The sequence below is a fragment of the Hyla sarda genome, chromosome 6 (genome assembly GCF_029499605.1).
Source record: "Hyla sarda isolate aHylSar1 chromosome 6, aHylSar1.hap1, whole genome shotgun sequence".
In the NCBI taxonomy this organism is placed as follows: Eukaryota; Metazoa; Chordata; class Amphibia; order Anura; family Hylidae; genus Hyla; species Hyla sarda.
The window spans coordinates 53,578,498-53,601,542 of record NC_079194.1 but is presented as its reverse complement, the minus strand read 5'-3'; the positions used below and the strand labels follow the sequence as shown (position 1 = coordinate 53,601,542).

The following is a 23,045-nucleotide window of genomic DNA, read 5'->3' as shown; positions in this document are numbered from 1 at the left end:
CTAACCTCCACATGCACACTTACCATTCCTCCAACAACACCACCTGCAGAAAAAAAATGGGAAAAATAACATTCTTCAGTCAGTAGAATTAGTACAGTGGTCCCTCAAGTTACAATATTAATTGGTTCTGGGACGACCATTGCATGTTGAAACCATTGTATGTTGAGACCATAACTCTATGGAAACCTGGTAATTCGTTCTGAAGCCCCCAAAATGTCATCCAAAAAATAGGAAAAAGTGAGGATTAAAGGGGTACTCCGCCCCTAGACATCTTATCCCCTATCCAAAGGATAGGGGATAAGATGTTAGATCGCCGTGGTCCCGCTGCTGGGGACCTCGGGGATCGCCGCTGCGGCACCCCGCCATCATTACTGCACAGAGAGAGTTCACTCTGCACGTAATGACGGGCGATACAGGGGCCGGAGCAGCGTGACGTCATGGCTCCACCCCTCATGACATCACGGCCCGTCCCCTTAATGCAAGTCTATGGCAGGAGGCGTGACGACCGCCACACCCCCTCCCATAGACTTGTACTGACGGGGCGGGCCGAGACGTCACGAGGGGCAGAGCAGTGACGTAACTATGCTCCGGCCCCTGTATCGCCCGTCATTACGTGCAGAGTGATCTTGCTCTGCGCAGTAATGATGGCGGTGTGCTGCAGCAGCGATCCCCGGGGTCCCCAGCAGCGGGACCGCGGCGATCTGACATCTTATCCCCTATCCTTTGGATAGGGGATAAGATGTCTAGGGCCGGAGTACCCCTTTAAAGAAAAATGAGAAGATAACTAATACAGATAAAGCAAATCCTTACATATAAAAGTAATAAAGATCTGCTGGGAGCTGTAATCACTGTCTATGTCAGTGTTTTCCAACCAGGGTGCCTCCAGCTGTTGCAAAACTACAACTCCCAGCATGCCCGGACAGCCTTTGGCTGTCCGGGCATGTTGGGAGTTGTAGTTTTGCAACAGCTGGAGGCACCCTCATTGGGAAACACTAGTCTATGTAGAGGACAAGAGCTTCTTCAGGGTCCTGTACAGTACACGCAATGTCCTAAAAAAAAAAAAAAGTTAAATGGAGCCGCCCTCACCTGGTGTCCAAAGGAGCAGCTAACCCTGGTACAGGTAAAGAGTAGTACAGGACATATAATACCTCCCTGTACTGTAGGGGGCGCTACCAGACAGCCAGTCAGTGCATGCACTTTAGGAATACACAGGTTTTACCAGTGAATGCCCATTCTGATTGGTCGGTTCTTCCGGCCATTGACACGTTTCACAGTTCTGGACTGTCTGTAGCATTGTATGTTGAGTCTGGTTTCAAGTTACAATGGTCCAGAAAAGACCATTGTATGTTGAAACTATTGTATGTTGAGGCCATTGTAAGTTGAGGGATCACTGTACATGAATATATTTTTCTTAGTTTTCTATACAATTTCAGACAATCCTGCAACTTGTATGGGCTCAACCAGCATCCTATGGATGGCTATACGGAGAGTATTTTGGTCGGTATCTATAGGCAAAATCATATTATCTGTGAACTAGAGATGGGAAGGTCTGGAAAAAAAAAATTGGGGGGAGAAAAAGATTTCCAAAGCTGTTTCGGTTTGTTTTTTCCAGACAAAAAAAAAAAAAAAAAAAAAGGGGAGTATGGAATGTGTTCTATTATCATGATAAATAAAGGTTTATAACCCGTTATTCAAACTACCGTATATACTCGAGTATAAGCCTAGTTTTTCAGCACGATTTTTCGTGCTAAAAACACCCCCCTCGGCTTATACTCGAGTGAACAAAAAAAACATTTTTGGCTTTAGCTGTGAGGGGATGGTCCCGGCCGTCCATCTCCACCTGTCAATCCCTTTTCAGTGGTCTTCAACCTGCGGACCTCCAGATGTTGCAAAACTACAACTCCCAGCATGCCCGGACAGCCATCGGCTGTCCGGGCATGCTGGGAGTTGTAGCCTTAAAACATCGAGTCAATAACTTTTCCTGGGTTTTTTGGGTGTAATTAGGAGCCTCGGCTTATTTTCAGGTCGGCTTATACTCGAGTATATACGGTATCTAACATTTAGACCAGTGCTTTCTAAGCTGGGTGCCGAGCCCGTCCCATCCTGCAGCAACAGCCGCTGGGCACTGTTCTTCTGTTGCTACGGCTCATGCTGCCCGATCGCAGCCTGCACCATGACCAATTTATATCAGGGAGCAGTGCTGGATGCCAGGACTTCAGAGAGTGATATCTCTGCATTATAAGATCAACATTTTTTACTAAGATGTTGGGAAAAATCACAACAAAAATGTAGTAAAAAACACTGTGTGAACACAGCCTCCGGGGAGGTATAGAACTACTATATATATCTTGTAACAATTAACCATAAGGAAAGTAGAATAGGGCACTCACCAGTACAGTTGCTTGATAAAATCTTTAACCCCTTAAGGACGCAGCCCATTTGGGCCTAAAGGACGCAGACAATTAAATTTTTACATTTTCGTTTTTTCTCCTCGCCTTCAAAAAATCATAACTCTTTTATATTTTCCTCCACAGACTGGTATGAGGGCTTGTTTTTTGCGTGACCAGTTGTCTGTTGTAATGCCATCACTCACTTTACCATAAAATGTATGGCGCAACCAAAAAAATACTATTTTGTGGTGAAATTAAAAAGAAAACCGCAATTTTGCTAATTTTGGAAGGTTTTGTTTTGACGCCGTACAATTTACGGTAAAAGTGACATGTGTTCTTTATTCTTTGGGTCAATACGATTAAAATGATATCCATGATAAGATACTTTTCTATTACTGTTGCACTTAAAAAAAAAAAATCGCAAACTTTTTAACCAAATTAGTACGTTTAAAATCCCCCTATTTTGAAGGCCTATAACTTTTTCCGTATAAGCGGCGGTATGAGGGCTCATTTTTTTTACGCCGTGATCTGTACTTTTTATTAATACCATATTTGCTTATATAAAACTTTTAATCCCTTTTTTATTAATTTTTGGGGGAATAAAATGTTATAAAAAAGCATCTATTTTGGAATTTTTTTTTTTTTACGTTCACGCCGTTCACCGTACGGTATCATTAACATTTTATTTTAATAGTTCAGATATTTACACATGTGGCGATACCAAATATGTATATAAAATATTTTTTTTAACACTTTTTGGGGGTGAAATAGGGAAAATGGGACAATTTACGTCTTTATTGGGGGAGGGGGTTTTTCAAATTTTTTAAAACTTTTATTTTTACACTTTAATAGTCCTTATAGGGGACTATTTATAGCAATCACTCGATTGCGAATACTGTTCAGTGCTATGTATAGGACATAGCACTGATCAGTATTATCGGTCATCTTCTGCTCTGGTCTGCGGGAAGGCAGACCAGAGCAGAAGACGCCGGGAAGGCAGCGGAGGCAGGTGAGGGGACCTCCGGCCACCATGCTGGATGATTGGATCGCCGCGGCAGCGCTGCGGGCGATCCAATCATTCATTTTAGTGACCACGATGCTGCAGATGCTGTGATCTGTATTAATCACGGCATCTGAGGGGTTAATGGCGGACATCTGCGGGATCGCTGGTGTCCGCTATTACGGGTGGGTCCCTGGCTGCAATCAGCAGTCGGGACATGCCGTGCATGATCCGGGCATCGCTCCGATGCTCGCGGTTATGCTTAGGACGTAAATGTACGTCCTGGTGCGTTAAGTACCACCTCACCAGGACGTACATTTACGTCCTGCGTCGTTAAGGGGTTAAAAGGGGTACTCCGGTGGAAACCATTTTTTTAAAATCAACTGGTGCCAGAAAGTTAAACAGATTTGCAAATGACTTCTATTAAAAAATCTTTACCCTTCCAGTACTTTTTAGCAGCTGTATGCTACAGAGGAAATTATTTTCTTTTTTAATTTCTTCTGTCTGACCACAGTGCTCTCTCTGTCCAGAGCAGGATACGTTTGCTATTGGGATTTGCTCCTGCTCTGGAAAGTTCCTGACATGGACAGAGGTGTCAGCAGAGAGCACTGTGGTCAGACAGAAAAGAAATTCAAAAAGAAACGAACTTCCTCTGGAGCATACATCAGATGATAAGAACTGGAAGGATTAAGATTATTTAATAAAAGTAATTTACAAATCTGTTAAACTTTCTGGCACCAGTTGACAAAAAAAAATAAAAAAAAATTCCACCGGAGTACCCCTTTAAGTAAATACAATATATATATATGTATATATATATATATATATATATATATATATATATATATATATATTAGTAATTTAATATAATAATTTATCATACTAGTTGTTTCATCCTTGCTATAAAAGTGAAGGAAAGAACTTTGTATGGACTCAAAATACTCACCCATACTGTGCGCCAATATGGAGAATCTGCGCCAACCTAAAGCTGGGGAAAAGGAAATTAAAAATTATAATAATATTTAAAATTTATATAAAATTATATTAATTAAAATAAATGAATATGCAAGATGAGAGGGGGTGAAGGGAATTACTCATATAACTTTCTTTTTCTATCATTATAGCCATATGCGGGCTTGTTTTGTCCCACTAGTGGATCTCACAATCTGTTACATAATGCTTTGAGGGACTGAGACAATCTATTAGGCTGTGCCAAATAGGCTTATAGCTGGCCTGAGGGTCTTTGTTAGGCCTCTTACTACCATGCAAGCCATCAGGATATCACAAATGTGTTAATGAGTTGACAGAGGGAGATTCTTACAATATTTAGCCACCTAGATGCCACAGTCACTTATAACCACAACATCTAAGGGGTTAAACTGGCAGGATTGAAGCTCTCTCCAATCGCGGTTGGTGCAGTGAGACGTCAGCTGTATAATTTTGCCAGCACCAAATTCTTAAGATCGGTGGGGGTCCTCAGTAAGGCAGTGTTAACATTACAATTTTACCATCTGACTTGAGCGCACAATTTATTTATACATCAGTATTGGGTAACATCCCTTTTTGCCCAATTTCATGTCAAGGGGGAAAACCATGGTTGACCACGATTTTTTCACCCAGATTCAAAATCGGATTCAAATATTGTGTCGGATTTTTATACTATTACTGTCTATGTGAATCATTTTGAATCATGTGACTGTCATTTTATCACTCACCACTTTAAATTTATTTATTAATTTCTTATTTTTTTTTACACATGTGCAGTAATCCCTTATCATACATTTTATTAAATCTCCGATCCGATTTTGTTTGAGTAATCTGATTGTCTACCATATGATTTATGGATATGATTTTTCATCAAATTATATATACATATATATATATATATATATATATATATATATATATATAAACACACACACACACATATACTCTCTGAGTATTTTTTCCCCTTGTACCCAGTTAAAATGGTACTCCACTGAAAAACTATTTTTTTCATACATATCAACTGGCTCCAGAAGGGCGTGGCTTGGCGCACTACGTGAACGGATGCACAAGCACAGGGCTCCGCCACTATCCTGTATTTTATTCTGGGCATTTGGCAGTTTAATCCCCTGGAGCCCCTCTATTGCTGCCGGAGAGGTACCTGAACCTGCTGGGCGTGATATGACCGGGGGCGCAAGTGGAACAAGAAAACTGCGGGACCGCTGGACGGAGGTGCTATGGAGGAGCGGGGCGGGCTGGCGCCATCTTCACTGTCCCTCATCGCAGAGTGCCTGCAGCGCTTCGCACGTGTCACGGAGGAACCTGCTGCCGACAGTGAGAGGGAGCCGGGAAGCCCCTGGAGCGCTGTGGAGGGTGAGGAGTCTGACTGGCCTGCCACCAGTGACCCTCCACGTCCTACCCGAGTGTCCACAGTAGGTGAGGGATGTGGGCTGGCGGCTGCTGCTGCACTTGGCTCCATAGTTAACCCCTGCAGTACTGGAGTGCAGCCTGCTTCTCTGGGGGACTCCTCTACCATGTTTCCCCTGCTGACCCCTGAGGCTGCTGCTTCTCAGATGGCACTCCCCATTCCAGCTGCATCTTCTCCTATGCTCATTAACCCCCTACCTGCTGCACAGGACTCTGTACATATGCCTGCTCCTGCCTCCTCTTCTCCCCCACCTAGCCCCACTCTGAAGGATGTATTTCTAGCCGTATCCAAGGGGAATGCATGTCAAGATGCTGTTGGGTAGCCTGCGTGAGGACATTAACCTTATCAGACATGACATGCAGAAGGTGTCCAAACGAGTTCGTGCAGTTGAAGAAAGAGTGGGTGATATCGAAGATCAAGTCCCCCCCCCCACTTAAGAGGGACATGCACCGCGTGATTAACCATCTAACTGCTCTGGTGGCTAAGTCGAACGACATGGAGAACCATCTCCGGTGAAACAACATCCGCCTGATAGGAGTCCCAGAAAAAGTGGAGGGCCGCAATCCTGGGGAATTCTTTGAAAATTGGCTCCTTCATACATTTGGCCGTGAGACTCTGACCCCCATCTTTGCTGTGGAGCGCGCTCATAGAGTGCCTACCCGCCCACTGCAATCCGGGGCTCCGCCAAGAGCTGTCCTCATCCGGATTCTGCATTACAAAGATCGTGATATTATCCTGCGCAAAGCCCGTGTCTCCGTCTTTCCTGACTTTTCGGCTGAGGTTCAGAAGAGGCGCGCTAAACTTACTGACGTCAAGCGTCGTCTGCGTGCACTTAATGTGATGTACTCTATGCTCTACCCTGCACGCCTCCGTGTAGTTGCTCTTGGAACTACCCATATGTTTGACTCTCCCACAGCTGCCGCGGTGTGGCTGGATGGTCATGAGACCCAGATCAGACGAGCTGCACCTTGACATCTCCCTTTGTCAGTTTGCTGAACTGCTTGGATAAGGGGGTGTATCCGGATTTTTGGGAGATTGCACATGACCCCTACGTTGGAGCGAAACTGTGTGCCTGTTCCTGTGTCAATTCCTGATGTTACCATTTTTATAGTTTTTTTCCTGCTGTGTCCCAGTATTATGCTTTAAATGCCTCATATGGTTGCCAAATGTTCCCATTTTTCTTATGTTTCTCTAGGCTAAGCCTTGGGCGAAGAATGCTAGTATTGTGCTTTCTGTGTTCCTTATACCACCTGCTCACTCTAACTGGGCTATGTCTTTGCCTCCCATGTCGCGAGTTGCGATGGTTTGGTTTGTTGTTTGTCTGGGGTGTTTTTGTGGTTCCGTGTCTGCCCTTCAAAATTTTTGTGTTATATTTTATTGTTTCCGGACTCGTCCGGATTGTCTATCTGTCCGTTCACATTGGTCTCTGCTCTTTTTCCTCTTTAGTTCTTTGCATACTTGCTCTGTTCTACCCCAATCTTTGTTTGCTATGGCTGCTCCTGGTCTGTGCCTTTTTGTCCTTTCCTGGCCCCCGTCTTGTCCTCGTGCTGTACTGCCTGGAACCGGCTCCAGAAATTTAAACAGATTTGTAAATTACTTCTATTAAAAAATCTTAATCCTACCAGTACTTATCAGATGCTGAAGTTGAATTTTCCGTCTGACCACAGAGCTCTCTGCTGACACCTTTGTCTGTCTCAGGAACTGTCCAGAGTAGGCGCAAATCCCCATAGCAAACCTCTTCTGCTCCGGAAAGTTCCTGACATGAACAGAGGTATCAGCAGAGAGCACTGTGGTAAGACAGAGAAGAACAACTCAACTTCAGCAGCTGATAAGTAATGGTAGGATTAAAAAAAATTAATAGAAGTCATTTACAAATCTGTTTAACTTTCCGGAGCCATTTGATATGAAAAAAAAATGTTTTTCACTGGAATACCCCTTTAAAGGGCTTGTCCAGTATTAGAAAAATGCTGCTTTTTTTTTTTTTTTTTTTTGCAAAAACCAACACCACTCCTGCCCATAGGTTGTGTGTAGTACTGCAGCTCAGTCCTATTCAATTCAATGGAGCTGAGCTGCAATACCACACACACAAGTTGTGGACTGGACAGCGTTTTTCTAAGATAGGACAACCCCTTTAATAAATCTTCACTATTATACTGAAAAGCTTCCCCTGCGAGGGTCCTAAAAAATTCATCAAGGTCAACTCACATGTTACCACCCTGTGTACGTCAGTCAGGTAGTCCAGATGTTGATATCTCATTCCTATAGGCATATGCGAGGACTGTCCATGTCCTGAGAAATCCAGAGATACATAGTAATTGTCTGCAAAATAGTTCAGAATATATTTAATGCTATAGTATACACAGAAAGAAAATGTTATATTTTTATGCACTATTTAATTTGATAACAATTAGATAAATTCTTAAAAAGGTTGATCATTGTGATATAGCAACATAGTCAGTTGTGAAGATCCCAATAAGATGTATCAGACACATAAACATCCTCAACTCACCTTTGGGAAGCAACGGAATAAGTCTATCAAAAGTGTTGGCATTATCCAACCAACCATGTAGGCAAAGAATAGGCCGCCCTTCAGATGGACCCCAGGCCTTGGCTGCTAGGTGCCCCCATGGGACGCTGAACCTTAGTTCTGAAATAAGACATGAAATAAGACATGAAATAAGACATGAAATAAGACATGAAATAAGACAGTCACCAACACAAAAGGCTTTTTTCTATCCTGAAAAGTTATCCTATATCCCCAGATTAGGGGGTAACTATCTGATCTGGCCATATGGAGAATGGGGAACTGGTTTTCACGCTAGAATGGAGCAGCAGGTTGGGCACTTGCCCCGTCACTCAATCATTCCCTTTCTATGGGAGCTTCTAGCTTATAGGACAACATTCAGCCATCTCCTCGCCTCCCATAGAGAATGAATGAAACGGCAGCGTGTATGGGAAACCCCCTGCTATCATTTTATTGGGAGACTTGAGCCCCCAGTCTCAAAATTGCAGAGGGCCCCAGCGGCCTCTATGGGGAAACATTTATTTTATTGCTGAGTAAGGCCATTTAGATTTTTTTTCTATGATGGGTTGTTGTTTATAGGGTGCTGGTCCTTAAAAGGGTACTCCGGTGCTCAGCGTTCGGAACAAAATGTTCTGAATGCCTAAAGCCAGGGGCTTGTCACGTCACGCCCCACCCCCTCAATGCAAGTTTATGGGAGGGGGATTGACGGCCACCACGTTCCCTCCCATAGACTTTTATTGAGGGGGCAGGGTGTGATGTCATGAGCCCCCCGGCACCAGCTCTAGGCGTTCAGAACATTTTGTTCCAAATGCTAAGCACCGGAGTACCCTTTTAAGTTTCCTGTCCTTGAGGATAACTGAGGTTCCTGGGGAAATAAGGGTCAGTGCGGCCCTTCTATCTGCCCTCTATTCCCCTGCACTAGAGAGTTTATTTTATCAAGTTTTCTGTACTGGGTTTTTATGATATGATTGAAGGTTCTTTACTTTATACTTAATGTAAAAAAAAGGCAAAACAACAATACAAAAAGGTAGAAAGAAAATGTGTCAGAGAATCTGTACCCAAAATACTAATGCACATTGTGATGTGTAGACGGCGGCAGGCATCACCTTACCTGGCGCACTCTTAACCTTTGCACTTCTCGAGCCTTGTTGGCTTTTAGTACAGTAAGAAATCTTGACCTCTGAGCTCTTAAACCTTATTAAAATCTCCCTGGGAATCTCTTTACAAACATAAACTGCACAAGATAAACTTTTACAGAGGGTGATTATTAGCCAAAAGTTATATTATATATTCAAGCATAGCCCAATGTAAAAGACCTGGCGATAGCCGATGAATACACAAATGCTCATTCAGCTGGGATCATGTGACTCTAGAGATCCCTGTTAGTTTGCCTGTGTATACGGGGGATGTGCGACCAACAATAATGTAAGTGAAGGGCCGATCTAGTGGTGGTTCTTGTGTCTCTGTCCAGTGTGAAGGCTCCTTTACAAGCGCCGATCCTCTAGTCCAGCAATTCCCAACCTAGGGTACATGTACCATCAGGGGTACTTAGCAGTTCTCCTGGGGGTAAGCAAAAAATAATCTGTAATGGCTGCCGCAGCCACTGGCCACTGCTGCTAGAGTGGCTACGGCCCATGATGCCCGATTTTAAAGTGGTAGAGGGGACGGTAACTACTGCGTCAACCTCTGTGCTCCACTGCACCTACTGATATTGGCCACAGCATCAGGTCCCTGGACAGTAGGAGCAGTAGACCACCTGAGGGGGCAGTGTGGGGGGCCTAGAACTATATGGGGGCACAGAGGGCACCTACAGCTGTATGGGGCAGTGTGGGAATCTACAACTTTATGGAGGCCTACAACTATAAAGGGGCACAAAGCGGTCACTATTACTGTGTGGGGCAATACAACATGAGAAGTTTGTAAAGAGGGCCTGGGGTAAAATAGAGGAGCAGGGGGCCCGAGGTTATAGGGAGAGGAGCAGGGGGCCCGAGGTTATAGGGAGAGGAGCAGGGGGCCTGAGGTTATAGGGAGAGGAGCAGGGGGCCCGAGGTTATAGGGAGAGGAGCAGGGGACCCAAGTTTATAGGGAGAGGAGCAGGGAGCCCGAGGAAATAGGGAGAGGAGCAGGGGGCCTGAGGAAATAGGGTGAGGAGCAGGGGGCCTGAGGAAATAGGAGGAGGAGCAGGGGGCCTGAGGAAATAGGGAGAGGAGCTGGGGGCCTGAGGAAATAGGAGGAGGAGCAGGGGGCCTGAGGAAATAGGGTGAGGAGCAGGGGGCCTGAGGAAATAGGGTGAGGAGCAGGGGGCCTGAGGAAATAGGAGGAGGAGCAGGGGGCCTGAGGAAATAGGAGGAGGAGCAGGGGGCCTGAGGAAATAGGGAGAGGAGCAGGGGGCCTGAGGAAATAGGGAGAGGAGCAGGGGGCCTGAGGAAATAGGAGGAGGAGCAGGGGGCCTGGTGTAAAATAGAGGAGCAGGGGGCCTGAGGAAATAGGGTGAGGAGCAGGGGGCCTGAGGAAATAGGGAGAGGAGCAGGGGGCCTGAGGAAATAGGGAGAGGAGCAGGGGGCCTGAGGAAATAGGGAGAGGAGCAGGGGGCCTGGTGTAAAATAGAGGAGCAGGGGGCCTGAGGAAATAGGGAGAGGAGCAGGGGGCCTGAGGAAATAGGGTGAGGAGCAGGGGGCCTGAGGAAATAGGGTGAGGAGCTGGGGGCCTGAGGAAATAGGGAGAGGAGCAGGGGGCCTGAGGAAATAGGGAGAGGAGCAGGGGGCCTGAGGAAATAGGGAGAGGAGCAGGGGGCCTGAGGAAATAGGGAGAGGAGCAGGGGGCCTGAGGAAATAGGGAGAGGAGCAGGGGGTCCAATTTTTGGAAATGGGCATCCAAGGGGTACTCAGGCAAAAAGTTGTGAACCACTGATCTAGCCAATCTGCCATTTCTCTAGTGCGGCAAAACATCTTTGTGGATTTTGTGATATTGCTTTTTAACATATACATCCTTCTATTTTGATTGGAGCCATGAGTACGGACTATAGGTCAGAAATGGTCGGCTCTACTTATGGGGATAGAATTTTATTGAGAAAACAACAAAAACTGGGAATTTTATCTATGGGACCTGAACTGGGTTTACTAAACCAGACAATCATTACTTTAACAAGAACCTGTTTCCTATTCACATAGATAGAAGCCCAATGATTCTGCAGTGAAGTACATGTCATGATACCAACGAAAACACAATAATAGGGCAGGAAATACAGAAAAGTACCTTTTAGCAGAAATGCCATGTCTTCCCGGTCACCTGCAGAGTGAGAGACCAGAGAACGCATGTTAATCTTTAATCCTAGGGAAATGCTCTCTGTGAACTGTAACCTGCAGTAATCAGGTCTATGGGAGCCTCATGGAGTAGGTTGGTTTTAAAAGTCCACTTTTTAGCCTCTATATCAGTGGTCTTCAACCTGCGGACCTCCAGATGTTGCAAAACTACAACTCCCAGCATGCCCGGACAGCCATTGGCTGTTCGGGCATGCTGGGAGTTGTAGTTTGCAACATCTGGAGGTCCACAGGTTGGAGACCACTGCTCTATATAATTGAGATGACCAGTATCAGCATGGACAGTGATACCACAGGTAGACATGGGAAGGCCTGGAAAAAAGAGGAGATTCTTTTTTTTTTTTTTCAAAGCCATTTTTTTTTCCCAGACAAAAAATGGAGTATGGTATATGTTCTTTTATAATGATAAATAATCTGCTTCTAACAGGATTTAAACTATATAACATTTAGACCTTCATGAAATCCATCTGTCAATCTCTGTAAGTTCTTCAGTGTCACCTAAAGACAAGAAAATCCTGGAATACAATTCACATACTGTAATATTCAAAGAAGAACAATATGCATTTCTGCCTCTAGGGGCGCTGTAGGGAAAAAGTTTCAGTTTACCGTATATACTCGAGTATAGGCCGAGTTTTTCAGCACGATTTTTCGTGCTGAAAACACCCCCCTCGGCTTATACTCGAGTGAACTCCCCCACCCGCAGTGGTCTTCAACCTGCGGACCTCCAGAGGTTTCAAAACTACAACTCCCAGCAAGCCCGGGCAGCCATCGGCTGTCCGGGCTTGCTGGGAGTTGTAGTTTTGAAACCTCCGGAGGTCCGCAGGTTGAAGACCACTGCGGCCTTCAACATCATCCAGCCCCCTCTCACCCCCTTTAGTTCTGAGTACTCACCTCCGCTCGGCGCTGGTCCGGTCCTGCAGGGCTGTCCGGTGAGGAGGTGGTCTGGGCTGCTATCTTCACCGGGGAGGCCTCTTCTAAGCGCTTCGGGCCCGGCCTCAGAATAGTCACGTTGCCTTGACAACGACGCAGATACGTCGCTGTCAAGGCAACGGCTCTATTCCGGGCCGGAAGCGCGGAGAAGAGGCGCCCCCGGTGAAGATAGCAGCCCGGACCACCTCCTCACCGGACAGCCCTGCAGGACCGGACCAGCGCCGAGCGGAGGTGAGTACTCAGAACTAAAGGGGGTGAGAGGGGGCTGGATGATGTTGAAGGCCGCAGTGGTCTTCAACCTGCGGACCTCCGGAGGTTTCAAAACTACAACTCCCAGCAAGCCCGGACAGCCGATGGCTGCCCGGGCTTGCTGGGAGTTGTAGTTTTGAAACCTCTGGAGGTCCGCAGGTTGAAGACCACTGAGGGCGAATGATGAGAAGAGGATGATGAAGGGGGGGGGGGTGTGGGGATGATGAAGGGGGGGGGGGGGTGTGGGATGATTACAAGGGGATGATGAAGGGGGGATGTGTGGGATGATAAGGGGATGTGTGGGATGATGACAAGGGGATGATGAAGGGGGGATGTGTGGAATGATGACAAGGGGATGATGAAGGGGGGATGTGTGGGATAAGGGGATGTGTGGGATGATGACAAGGGGATGATGAAGGGGGGATGTGTGGGATGATGACAAGGGGATGATGAAGGGGGGATGTGTGGGATGATAAGGGGATGTGTGGGATGATGACAAGGGGATGATGAAGGGGGGATGTGTGGGATGATGACAAGGGGATGATGAGGATGTTAATGACGGGTCTGGATGATGACAGGGGGGATGAGGTATTTCCCACCCTAGGCTTATACTCGAGTCAATAACTTTTCCTGGGATTTTGGGTTGAAATTAGGGGTCTCGGCTTATACTCGGGTCGGCTTATACTCGAGTATATACGGTAGTTTAGTCATGGCTGGGCTTCATCTTGTTGGTATTACAGTACAGTAGTTGATGTTTCTGTCCTCTCAGATCGGCCTTAAAGGACATTTATTTATATAATTCCTATTAATGTTCTCCTCCCCCATCATAGATAATGTTCTCCTCCCCCATCGCAGATAATGTTCTCCTCCCCCATCGCAGATAATGTTCTCCTCCCCCATCGCAGATAATGTTCTCCTCCCCCATCATAGATAATGTTCTCCTCCCCCATCACAGATAATGTTCTCCTCCCCCATCATAATGTTCTTCTCCCCTATCGCAGATAATGTTCTCCTCCCCCATCGCAGATAATGTTCTCCTCCCCCATCACAGATAATGCTCTCCTCCCCCATCACAGATAATGCTCTCCTCCCCCATCATAGATAATGCTCTCCTCCCCCATCATAGATAATGCTCTCCTCCCCCATCATAGATAATGTTCTCCTCCCCCATCATAGATAATGTTCTCCTCCCCCATCATAGATAATGTTCTCCTCCCCCATCATAGATAATGTTCTCTTCCCCCAATTACAGATAATGTTCTCTTCCCCCAATTACAGATAATGTTCTCCTCCCCCATCACAGATAATGTTCTCCTCCCCCATCACAGATAATGTTCTCTTCCCCCAATTACAGATAATGTTCTCCTCCCCCATCACAGATAATGTTCTCCTCCCCCATCACAGATAATGTTCTCCCTCACATCACAGAATGTTCTCCTCCATCCTACCAGCCTGGCACTAAAGGGGAAAAAAACAAAAAAGCACTTACCTCCCACGGCTCCTCCAATCCTTCAGGTATCCTGCTCCCTTCCTCTGCTGTGGTCGACTAGTCAGACTGCAGATCAGCTAATCGCCGGCTGCAGCAATGTCCAGGCTCGGCTGGTGATAGGCTGAGAGGCAGTGTGAGGTATTGAGTCTCCAGGAAGAAATCCAGGGAAAAAATCTGGACTTACCTCTCTGCTGCTCCCCAGATGCGTCCTGTATCCCATTCCCGTCCTCCGCTTGTGGTCAACTTGACACATCAGGGAAGAAGACCAGGAATCAATACAACGCATTGCAGGACATTGCTGTGATCGCTGATTAGCTGAGCCGCAGTGTGACCAGTTGACCATAAAAGGCAAGAAGAAGATCCCACCGAAGGCCAAAAGCAGGATACTGGAGGCATCGGGGGAGCTGGGGCTCTGTATGTCACACTGCTGCTCAGCATATCACCAGCCGGGGCGGGACATCGTTGCGGTCGGCATCTAGCTGAGCAGGAGTGTGATGGCCGCAAGGTAAGTCCTTTTTTTTTTTTTTTTTTTTTAAATGTCGATGTGATAAAGTTTACTGCGACACATGAGTTACACATGCGCATTGGAGTCACTGTCATGGCTTTCTGCACAATTCTATGATGCTATATCCTATAACAGAATAATGTCCTAAAGAGAGGAGTCAGATAGTTCTCTGGCTTATCTGCACACACGTGGAGTGCACATGCTGCGACTTGTAGTTCCCTTCAGTCACAGCTGGTCTTATAGGATATCCTGTATTTTTATATAGGTGCATGCCGTCTGCTTTGATATACTGTGATACAATGTTGCCACATTATAGGATCAAGCCTTTAATGGTTACTTCAGCAAAAAACAAAGGATTGGGGATAAGATGTCTGATCGCGGGGGTCCCCCGTGATCTCCGGGCTGGAAGCGACGGCGTCCAGCACACGGAAGCTCAGAGCTTCCGTGTTAGAGACGTCACAACATTCATCCCCTCCATTCATGTCTATGGGAGGGGGCATGACGCCTAGTACGTAGCCACCACGCCTCCTCCCATAGACATGAATGGAGGGGGCGTGGCGTCTGTAGTCGCCAGTCATCCGGCATGGAGCAGGGTGCCATGCCGGAAATCACCATCTTGCAGTAAACGGCATTCTGAGACGGTTCCATCCCAGAGTACTCCTTTAACTATTGTGCATTACCCTTCCCGGCGTCAATGTGATGTGTTCCTATAGAGCAGCACTGACCAGACACCGACTGTGTGACTGTCAAGGGGAATGGGAACAAGTAGTCAAGTCATTCGTACATTTCCAAGAGGAATAAGGCTACATAGCCTGTCATTTTAGGACTGAGAATATCCGGAGAAAAAATAATGCTTGCACCGTCTTTTTCTACAGCTATTCTCTCCGAAAATAACGGTGCCCGACGGACCCCATTGACTATAATGGGGTCCTTCGGGACCGTTGTTGGCCGCTATGAGCCGTCAAAATTACACTGCAAAAAAAAAAACACTCTGTGAAAGGGGCCTCGGGCTGGGATCCCATCATGTTTTTACCAATACGGTATCGCATACGGCTGGGGGAGCTAAAATCTTGTGCTCCCGTATCCCTGCCGTATGCTGCCCCATATGTAATTCATTTCAAAGAGCCGAAAGGAGTGAAACGGTGACTCCGGTCGGCTCATTTTTGCCCCATATGCGGTTTTCAACCGCACCTCAAACCGTGGTCGACTACGCTTTTAGGTGCGGTAGGAAAACCGCATACAGAGAAAAAATGAGCCGACTGGAGTCACCGTTTCACTCCTTTCGGCTCATTGAAATTAATTACACACGGGCAGCATACGGGGCAGGGATATGGGAGCACAAGATTCTAGCTCCCCCAGCCGTATGCGGTCCCGTATTGGTAAAAATGTGATGTGAACCCAGCCTAAGGCTGGGTTCACACCACGTTTTGTTAAATACGGCTCCCGTATACGGCTGGGAGAAGGGGGGCGGGGCTTAATTGCGGTGCCCGCACTCAGCCGTATTCGGGAACCGTATTTAATGCATGTCTATGAGCCGACCGGAGTGAACCGCAGCCTCCGGTCGGCTGCTTTTTCGGCCGTATGCGCATACGGCCGAAAACGAAGCCGACCGGAGGCTGCGGTTCACTCCGGTCGGCTCATAGACATGCATTAAATACGGTTCCCGAATACGGCTAATTGCGGGCGCCGCGATTAAGCCCCGCCCCCCTCCTCCCAGCCGTATACGGGAGCCGTATTTAACAAAACGTGATGTGAACCCAGCCTAACAAAGGAATGCAACAGACGCCTCTGGAAAATTATTTATAAATATTATCAAAAACCGATGAAAAGAGAAGGTTTAGCCCAATATGTTATACAGTGATCCCTCAACTTACAATGGCCTCAATCTACAATAGTTTCAATGTACAATTGTCTTTTCTGGACCATCGTAAGTTGAAACCAGACTCAACATACAATGCTACAGACAGTCCAGATCTGTGAAACGTGTCAATGGCCGGAAGAAGCGACCAATCAGAATGGACATTCACTGGTAAAACCCCTGTATTACTGAAGTGTATGCACTTTCTGATGTCTGGTAGCGCCCCCTACGGTACAGGGGGGTATTACATGTTCTGTACTCTTTACCTGTATTACTGAAGTGCATGCACTGACTGGTGCCTGGTAGCGCCCCCTACAGTACAGGGAGGTATTACATGTTCTGTACTCTTTACCTGTATTACTGAAGTGCATGCACTGACTGGTGCCTGGTAGCGCCCCCTACAGTACAGGGAGGTATTACATGTTCTGTACTCTTTACCTGTACCAGGGTTAGCTGCTCCTTTGGACACCAGGTGAAGGCGACTCCATTACTTTTTTAGGACATTGTGTACTGTATAGGACCCTGAAGAAGCTCCTGTCATCTACATAGACCAGTCTTTCCCAAGTAGGTGCCCCCAGCTGTTGCAAAACTACAACTCCCAGCATGCCGGACAGCCGTTGGCTGTCCAGGCATGCTGGGAGTTGTAGTTTTGCAACAGCTGGAGGCTCCCTGCTTGGGAAACACTGACATAGACAGTGATTACAGCTTCCAGCAGATCTTTATTACTTTTATATGTAAGGATTTGCTTTATCTATATTCATTATTTTTCTTTAACTCTCACTTTTTCCTATTTTTAGATGACATTTTGGTGCCTTTAGAACCATAGAGTTCTGGTCTCAGCATACAATGGTTTCAACATACAATGGTCGTCCCAGAAACAATTAATATTGTAACTTGAGGGATCACTGTACATCACAGCTCTGTGGTCTCCACCGATTGCAAAACTACAACTCCCAGCATGCCCGGACAGCCAACGGCTGTCCGGGCATGCTGGAAGTTGTAGTTTTTACAACAGCTGAAGGTGCACAGTTTGGAGACCACTCTCTTTCCTATAAACATTGGTGACTATAGATGTGAACCTTTATATTACATAAACTTTCTGTACTAACTTTACATCTACTTTGCTTATTGATGGAATAACCTTGCGATCCAGATCACAAGTTATACAGGTAATCGCCAACCTGGGGGAACACAACTCCCAGCATGCCCTGACGGCACTAGGCTGCAGATACAATGTCCATATCTAGTAGAACTTTACCTACAAGCACCTCCTGCGGTCAAGTCTGAACGGTGTTTAATCACTGAATTATTAGTACTGATCTGGGCAGTGTCGCCCCCTAGTTGTTGTATGCACGATTCACCGGCTTCCTACCTTCTCCTGCGCGTCACGTGACTGCAGCTTTTCTAACCTTTCACCGGGAAGTACAACAAAGTATCCACCTCTGCGCGCGAGCGGCTCCGGGCCGTGCGCATGCGCCAAGTCCCGCGCGCGTTCGTCTAGAATCCTGCGCATGCGTAGTTGGTGTAAATTTCTGACTATTCCGACACCCATTTATTTTACGGTCACTTATAGGGAGCTTCTACCTCCCTCTAGTGGTCAGGCCCTGAGTAGTTATACTGTATACTACTTTCTTATTTCTATAACACTGCTCCCCAACCTATGGCTCTAGATCAGTGGTCTCCAACCTGCGTACCTCCAGATGTTGCAAAACTACAACTCCCAGCATGCCCGGACAGCCGTTGGCTGTCCGGGCATGCTGGGAGATATAGTTTTGCAACATCTGGAGGTACGCAGGTTGGAGACCACTGCTCTAGATCATGCATAGGCGACCTTCGACACTGCAGATGTTTTGGACTACATCTCCCATGATGCTCTTACAGCCAAACTGCTGCAAAAGCATCATGGGAGATGTAGTCCAAAACATCTGCAGTGCCCAAGGTTACCTATGCTTGCTCTAGATCAATGTTTCCTAACAAGGGTGCCTCCAGCTGTTAAAAACCTACAACTCCCAGCATGCCAGGACAGCCGAATGCCTATGACTTTTGGGGCGTGATGGGAGTTGTAGATATGTAACAGCTAGCGCAGTGTTTCCCAACCAGTGTGCCTCCAGCTGTTGTAAAACTACAGCGCCTAGCATGTCCGGACAGCCTTTGGCCGTTGACACATGCCTGGAATTGTAGTTTTGCAACAGCTGGAGGCACCCTGGTTTTCCGGGCATGCTGAGAGTAGACGTTTTGCCACAGTTGGAGGCACTTCTAGGCATGTTGAGAATTGTAGTTTTGCACCAGCTGGAGGCACACGGTGTGTCCAGGCATGCTGGGAGTTGTAGTTATGTAACAGCTAAAAGTCCACAGGTTGGGAAACACATATCTATAAGGACCCTGACCCTTTATGCTTGTGGGGTGTTAGTTGTTACATACGAATAACAACACCATTTTTGAGCTGATTTGTATTGTAGAATTTTGCTGGAGTTGAGTTGATTCCTATATAGAAATGTATTTTGTACATGTAGCTAAAATTAATGTTACTGATCCCCCTACCCTCACCACTGCAAAAAATAAAAATAACACCAAGTGGCAAAGAAAAAAAAGACAAAAGATATAGGTAATTGTTTTCCACATAGGCATGTATTCCGCCCACGTTTTCAATATATTATATTATAACCACTAATAAAAAAATAAAAGTTCTAATATGGGACTCACTGGGATGACGGCTCCAGGTGAAGGCTTCATGAGGCTGGTATGGATCATGGGGGCCTAGGGGAATCCGATCATCCATCATGGCGGCCGGAGGTCCACTCACATGCTCCGCCCATCATGCTGGGGTTTTCTTCTCTGTTCTAACATCGAGCAGACCAGAGAAGAAGATAGCCGATAACACTGATCAGTGCTATACCCTATGCATAGCACTGAACAGTATTAGCAATCAAATGATTTTTATAAATAGTCCGCTGTGGGGACATAAAAAGTAGAAAAACAAAAATGTGACAAAGGCTTTTTTTTCCCCCCATTTTATCCCAAAAAAGCATTTAAAAAAAATTATAAAAACATATTTGACATCGTCGCGCGTGTAAATGTCCGAACTATCAAAATATAATGTTAATTATATCGTACAGTGAGTGGCGTAAACGTTAAAATATTTTTTTTACAAAATTGCTGCTTTTTTGGTCACATTGCATTTCAAAAAAATAAATAAGAAGTGATCTAAAAGTTACATATACGAGGGGTACCAATAAAAACTACAGATCATGGCACAAAAAATGATAAAGTTATGGGTGGTCAAATAAAGAGTGATTTTAGAGGGGTACTCCGGTGCTTACACATCTTATCCCCTATCCTTTGGATAGGGGATAAGATGCCTGATCGCGGGAGTCCCGCAGCTGGGGACACCCAGGATCTTGCACGCGGCACCCCGTTTGTAATCAGTCCACGAAGCGTGTTCGCTCCGGGTCTGATTACCGCCGACCGCAGGGCCGGCGGCGTGTGACGTCATGCTCCGCCCCTCAATGCAAGCCTACGGGAGGGGGCGTGATAGCTGTCACGCCCCCTCCTGTAGGCTTGCATTGAGGGGCGGAGCGTGACGTCACACGCCGCCAGCCCTGCGGTCGCGAACACGCTCCGTGGACTGATTACAAACGGGGTGCCGCGTGCATGATCACCGGCGTCCCCAGCTGCGGGACTCCCGCGATCAGGCATCTTATCCCATATCCTTTGGATAGGGGATAAGATGTGTAAGCACCGGAGAACCCCTTTAAACCCTTTTTTTTTATTTTTTTTTAAAGCAGTACAATAATAGAAAAGTATGTAACCAAGTATGTAACCATCATTTTAATCGTTTTGACCCACAGAATAAAGAAAACATTTTTACCAAAAAGTGTACAGCGTAAAAACTAAACCTTCCAAAATTAGCTAAATTGTGGTTCTTTTCAATTTCCACACACACAATATTTTTTTGGTTGCGCCACACATTTTATGGTAAAATGAGTGATGTCATTACAAACGACAATTGGTCACGCAAAAAACAAGCCCTCATACGGGTCTGTGGATGGAAATATAAAAGAGTTATGATTTTTAGAAGTCGAAGAGGAAAAAAATAAATAAATGCAAAAGTAAAAATGGCAAGGTCCTTAACCTCTTGGGGACACAGGGCATATGCATACGCCCTGCATCCCCGATCCTTAACCGTTTACAGGGTTTAAACCGTTCTCACCAGCAGAGAACAGGTTAAACCCAGTGGGTCCTGTTTACTACGGGCAGCCAGAACCCACGGCTAATGCCGGGCACAGCCGATCGGGCCAATGCTCGGCATTAACCCTTTATCGCCTTGATCGCGGCGTCTAAAACAAAAGTAAAAGAATCCCGGCAGCTCAGCGGAGCTGATCGGGACCTATAGCGACAAAATCGTGATGTCCCGATCAGCTTACCGGACGATGGGAGGGTCCTCACCTGCCTCTCCGTTGTCCAATCGGCGATCTACTGCTCCATGGCAGCAGGCAGGAGCAGCAGAGCCCGTTACACTAAGCAGTGCTTTGCAATGGCAGAGCACTGATCAGTGTATGCAATCAGCAGATTGCATGTTGTAGCCCCCCTATAGGGGCTAAAAAAAATTAACATTAACCCCTTCCCTATTAAAAGTTTAAATCACCCCCCTTTTCCCATTTTTTAAATAAAATAGAGAAATAAAATATTAGGTTAGCTAAACCACACAGTCAATGGCGTATATGTAAAAAACTGTGCATTTTTGGTCACTTCATATACCATAAAAATATGAATAAAAAGCGATCAAAAAGTCCCATCAAAACAAAAATGGTACCTTTAAAAACTACAGATGACGGTGCAAAAAATGAGCCCTCATACCACCCTGTACATGGAAAAATAAAAAAGCTATAAGATGCCAATTTTAAACATCCTAATTTTGTTGCATGTAGTTATAATTTTTTTAAGTATTAAAATAAAACCTATATAAATTGGGTATCCTTGCAACCGTATGGACCTATTGAATAAAGGTAAGGTGTCATTTTTACCAAATATTGCACTGTGTAGAAAGGGGAGCCCCAAAATTTACAAAATAGCATTTTTTTTTTTTTTAAACGGGTTAAACTTGGTACATTTAATATATAGTAAAGTTTAAGGATAACCCAATACTGATCTCTGCAGCCTAAGGAGATGTACTAAAAGTCCCATGCAAGTCTCCAAGACTTCCGGTACACCTCCTCAGAGATTGCCCACGACTTTTAAACATTCTGCCACCATTCCAACGTCATGGTAAAGTATGATTTAACTGTCTGACAGGCAGGTGAAGTGCAGAGAATATTTTTGGTCTATATCGTGGACCAAATATTGTGGTCTTTTCTATAAGCCATGATTTTTTTTTTTATACAGTATATTAGAAAGGTTAATGTGAACACATACATGTTAGAGCCCATTCACACTACCGAATGTCCACCCTGAGATATTGCAGGAGGACATTGCTTGCACAGCTAGGACCTATGCAGTCTCCATAGACGGCAATGCATACCGGATCTGCCGAAAGAATGAACATGTTCGTTCTTATAGTGGAGTCTAGAATATGAATTTCTGCAGTGTGTACAGTGCAGAAGAATCCCTTTGAAAACAATGAAAGGCTTCTTCACCGGAACTTTCATGCAGAATTACTCAGGTCGGAAACTGAGTAATTGTAAGCACAGATGAATAGAGTGGTGAGTGCAGCCTCCTTCTGTTCTACTGTTTGGTTGGATTTACATGCGCTGTTCTAGCGATTGCACCAACCCCATAGTGCTTAACATTGTGCACATACACTATGTCATGACAATCCCCTGACTAGCGGTATCACAAACAAGTAGTGCCAGTTCCTTCTTCACCTGTGTGACTCACTGAAATACATTCACTAGGTGCTGTGTGTTTTATCCCTAATGCGCTCCAACACGCATTGGAGGTGGGGAGCCGGCTGGCCAAGCTCCCGTGTCCCTTCCATATTGCCCCATTGGCCCCACCCCCTTCATTATTATGCTAATGAAAGTTGCAGATGAGCACTCTGCTCTCTGTGCACTCACCTGCGGCCTTCATTAGCAGAACAATAATAAATGGGGGCCAAGCCTAAGCGGGAAATATGGATGATGGGGGAGGGGGGGGGGGGGGTTTAAAGGCACAGCCAGCCGGCTCCCCGCCTCCAATGCACGCTGGTATGCATTAGGAAAAAAAAAATAAAACTATTTATAAGTATAACGCAGCACGTAACCAACAGATTTCGGTGAGTAACTCCTTATTTTACAGCTCTTCATCCACACTATAACCTTACGTACTGGGTTTAGTGCGGGTGAACTAGCTGTCCGATTCTCTGTATGCACGACCCTACAGCAATTAGCAG

At 45.9% G+C, this 23,045-nt stretch overlaps 1 protein-coding gene across 2 annotated transcripts in view; it reads right to left on the bottom strand.

Annotated features, from left to right (window-relative positions):
- SERHL2 (serine hydrolase like 2) overlaps nucleotides 1–18,174 on the bottom strand; it is a 52,480-nt gene extending 34,306 nt beyond the window's left edge. Inside the window, exons 1-6 of one of the 2 annotated variants that reach the window (XM_056528075.1) lie at nucleotides 18,051–18,174; nucleotides 11,583–11,615; nucleotides 8,313–8,450; nucleotides 8,009–8,122; nucleotides 4,337–4,378; nucleotides 24–43 (exon numbers count right to left, since the gene is read on the bottom strand). In XM_056528075.1, coding sequence (XP_056384050.1) covers nucleotides 24–43; nucleotides 4,337–4,378; nucleotides 8,009–8,122; nucleotides 8,313–8,450; nucleotides 11,583–11,601 — 333 coding nt within the window. In that variant the 5' untranslated portion in view covers nucleotides 11,602–11,615; nucleotides 18,051–18,174. Of the gene's footprint in view, nucleotides 1–23; nucleotides 44–4,336; nucleotides 4,379–8,008; nucleotides 8,123–8,312; nucleotides 8,451–11,582; nucleotides 11,616–17,936 lie in introns of both variants that reach the window. The other variant, XM_056528074.1, reaches the window with a different exon arrangement.
- Between the last annotated feature and the right edge of the window lie 4,871 nt (nucleotides 18,175–23,045).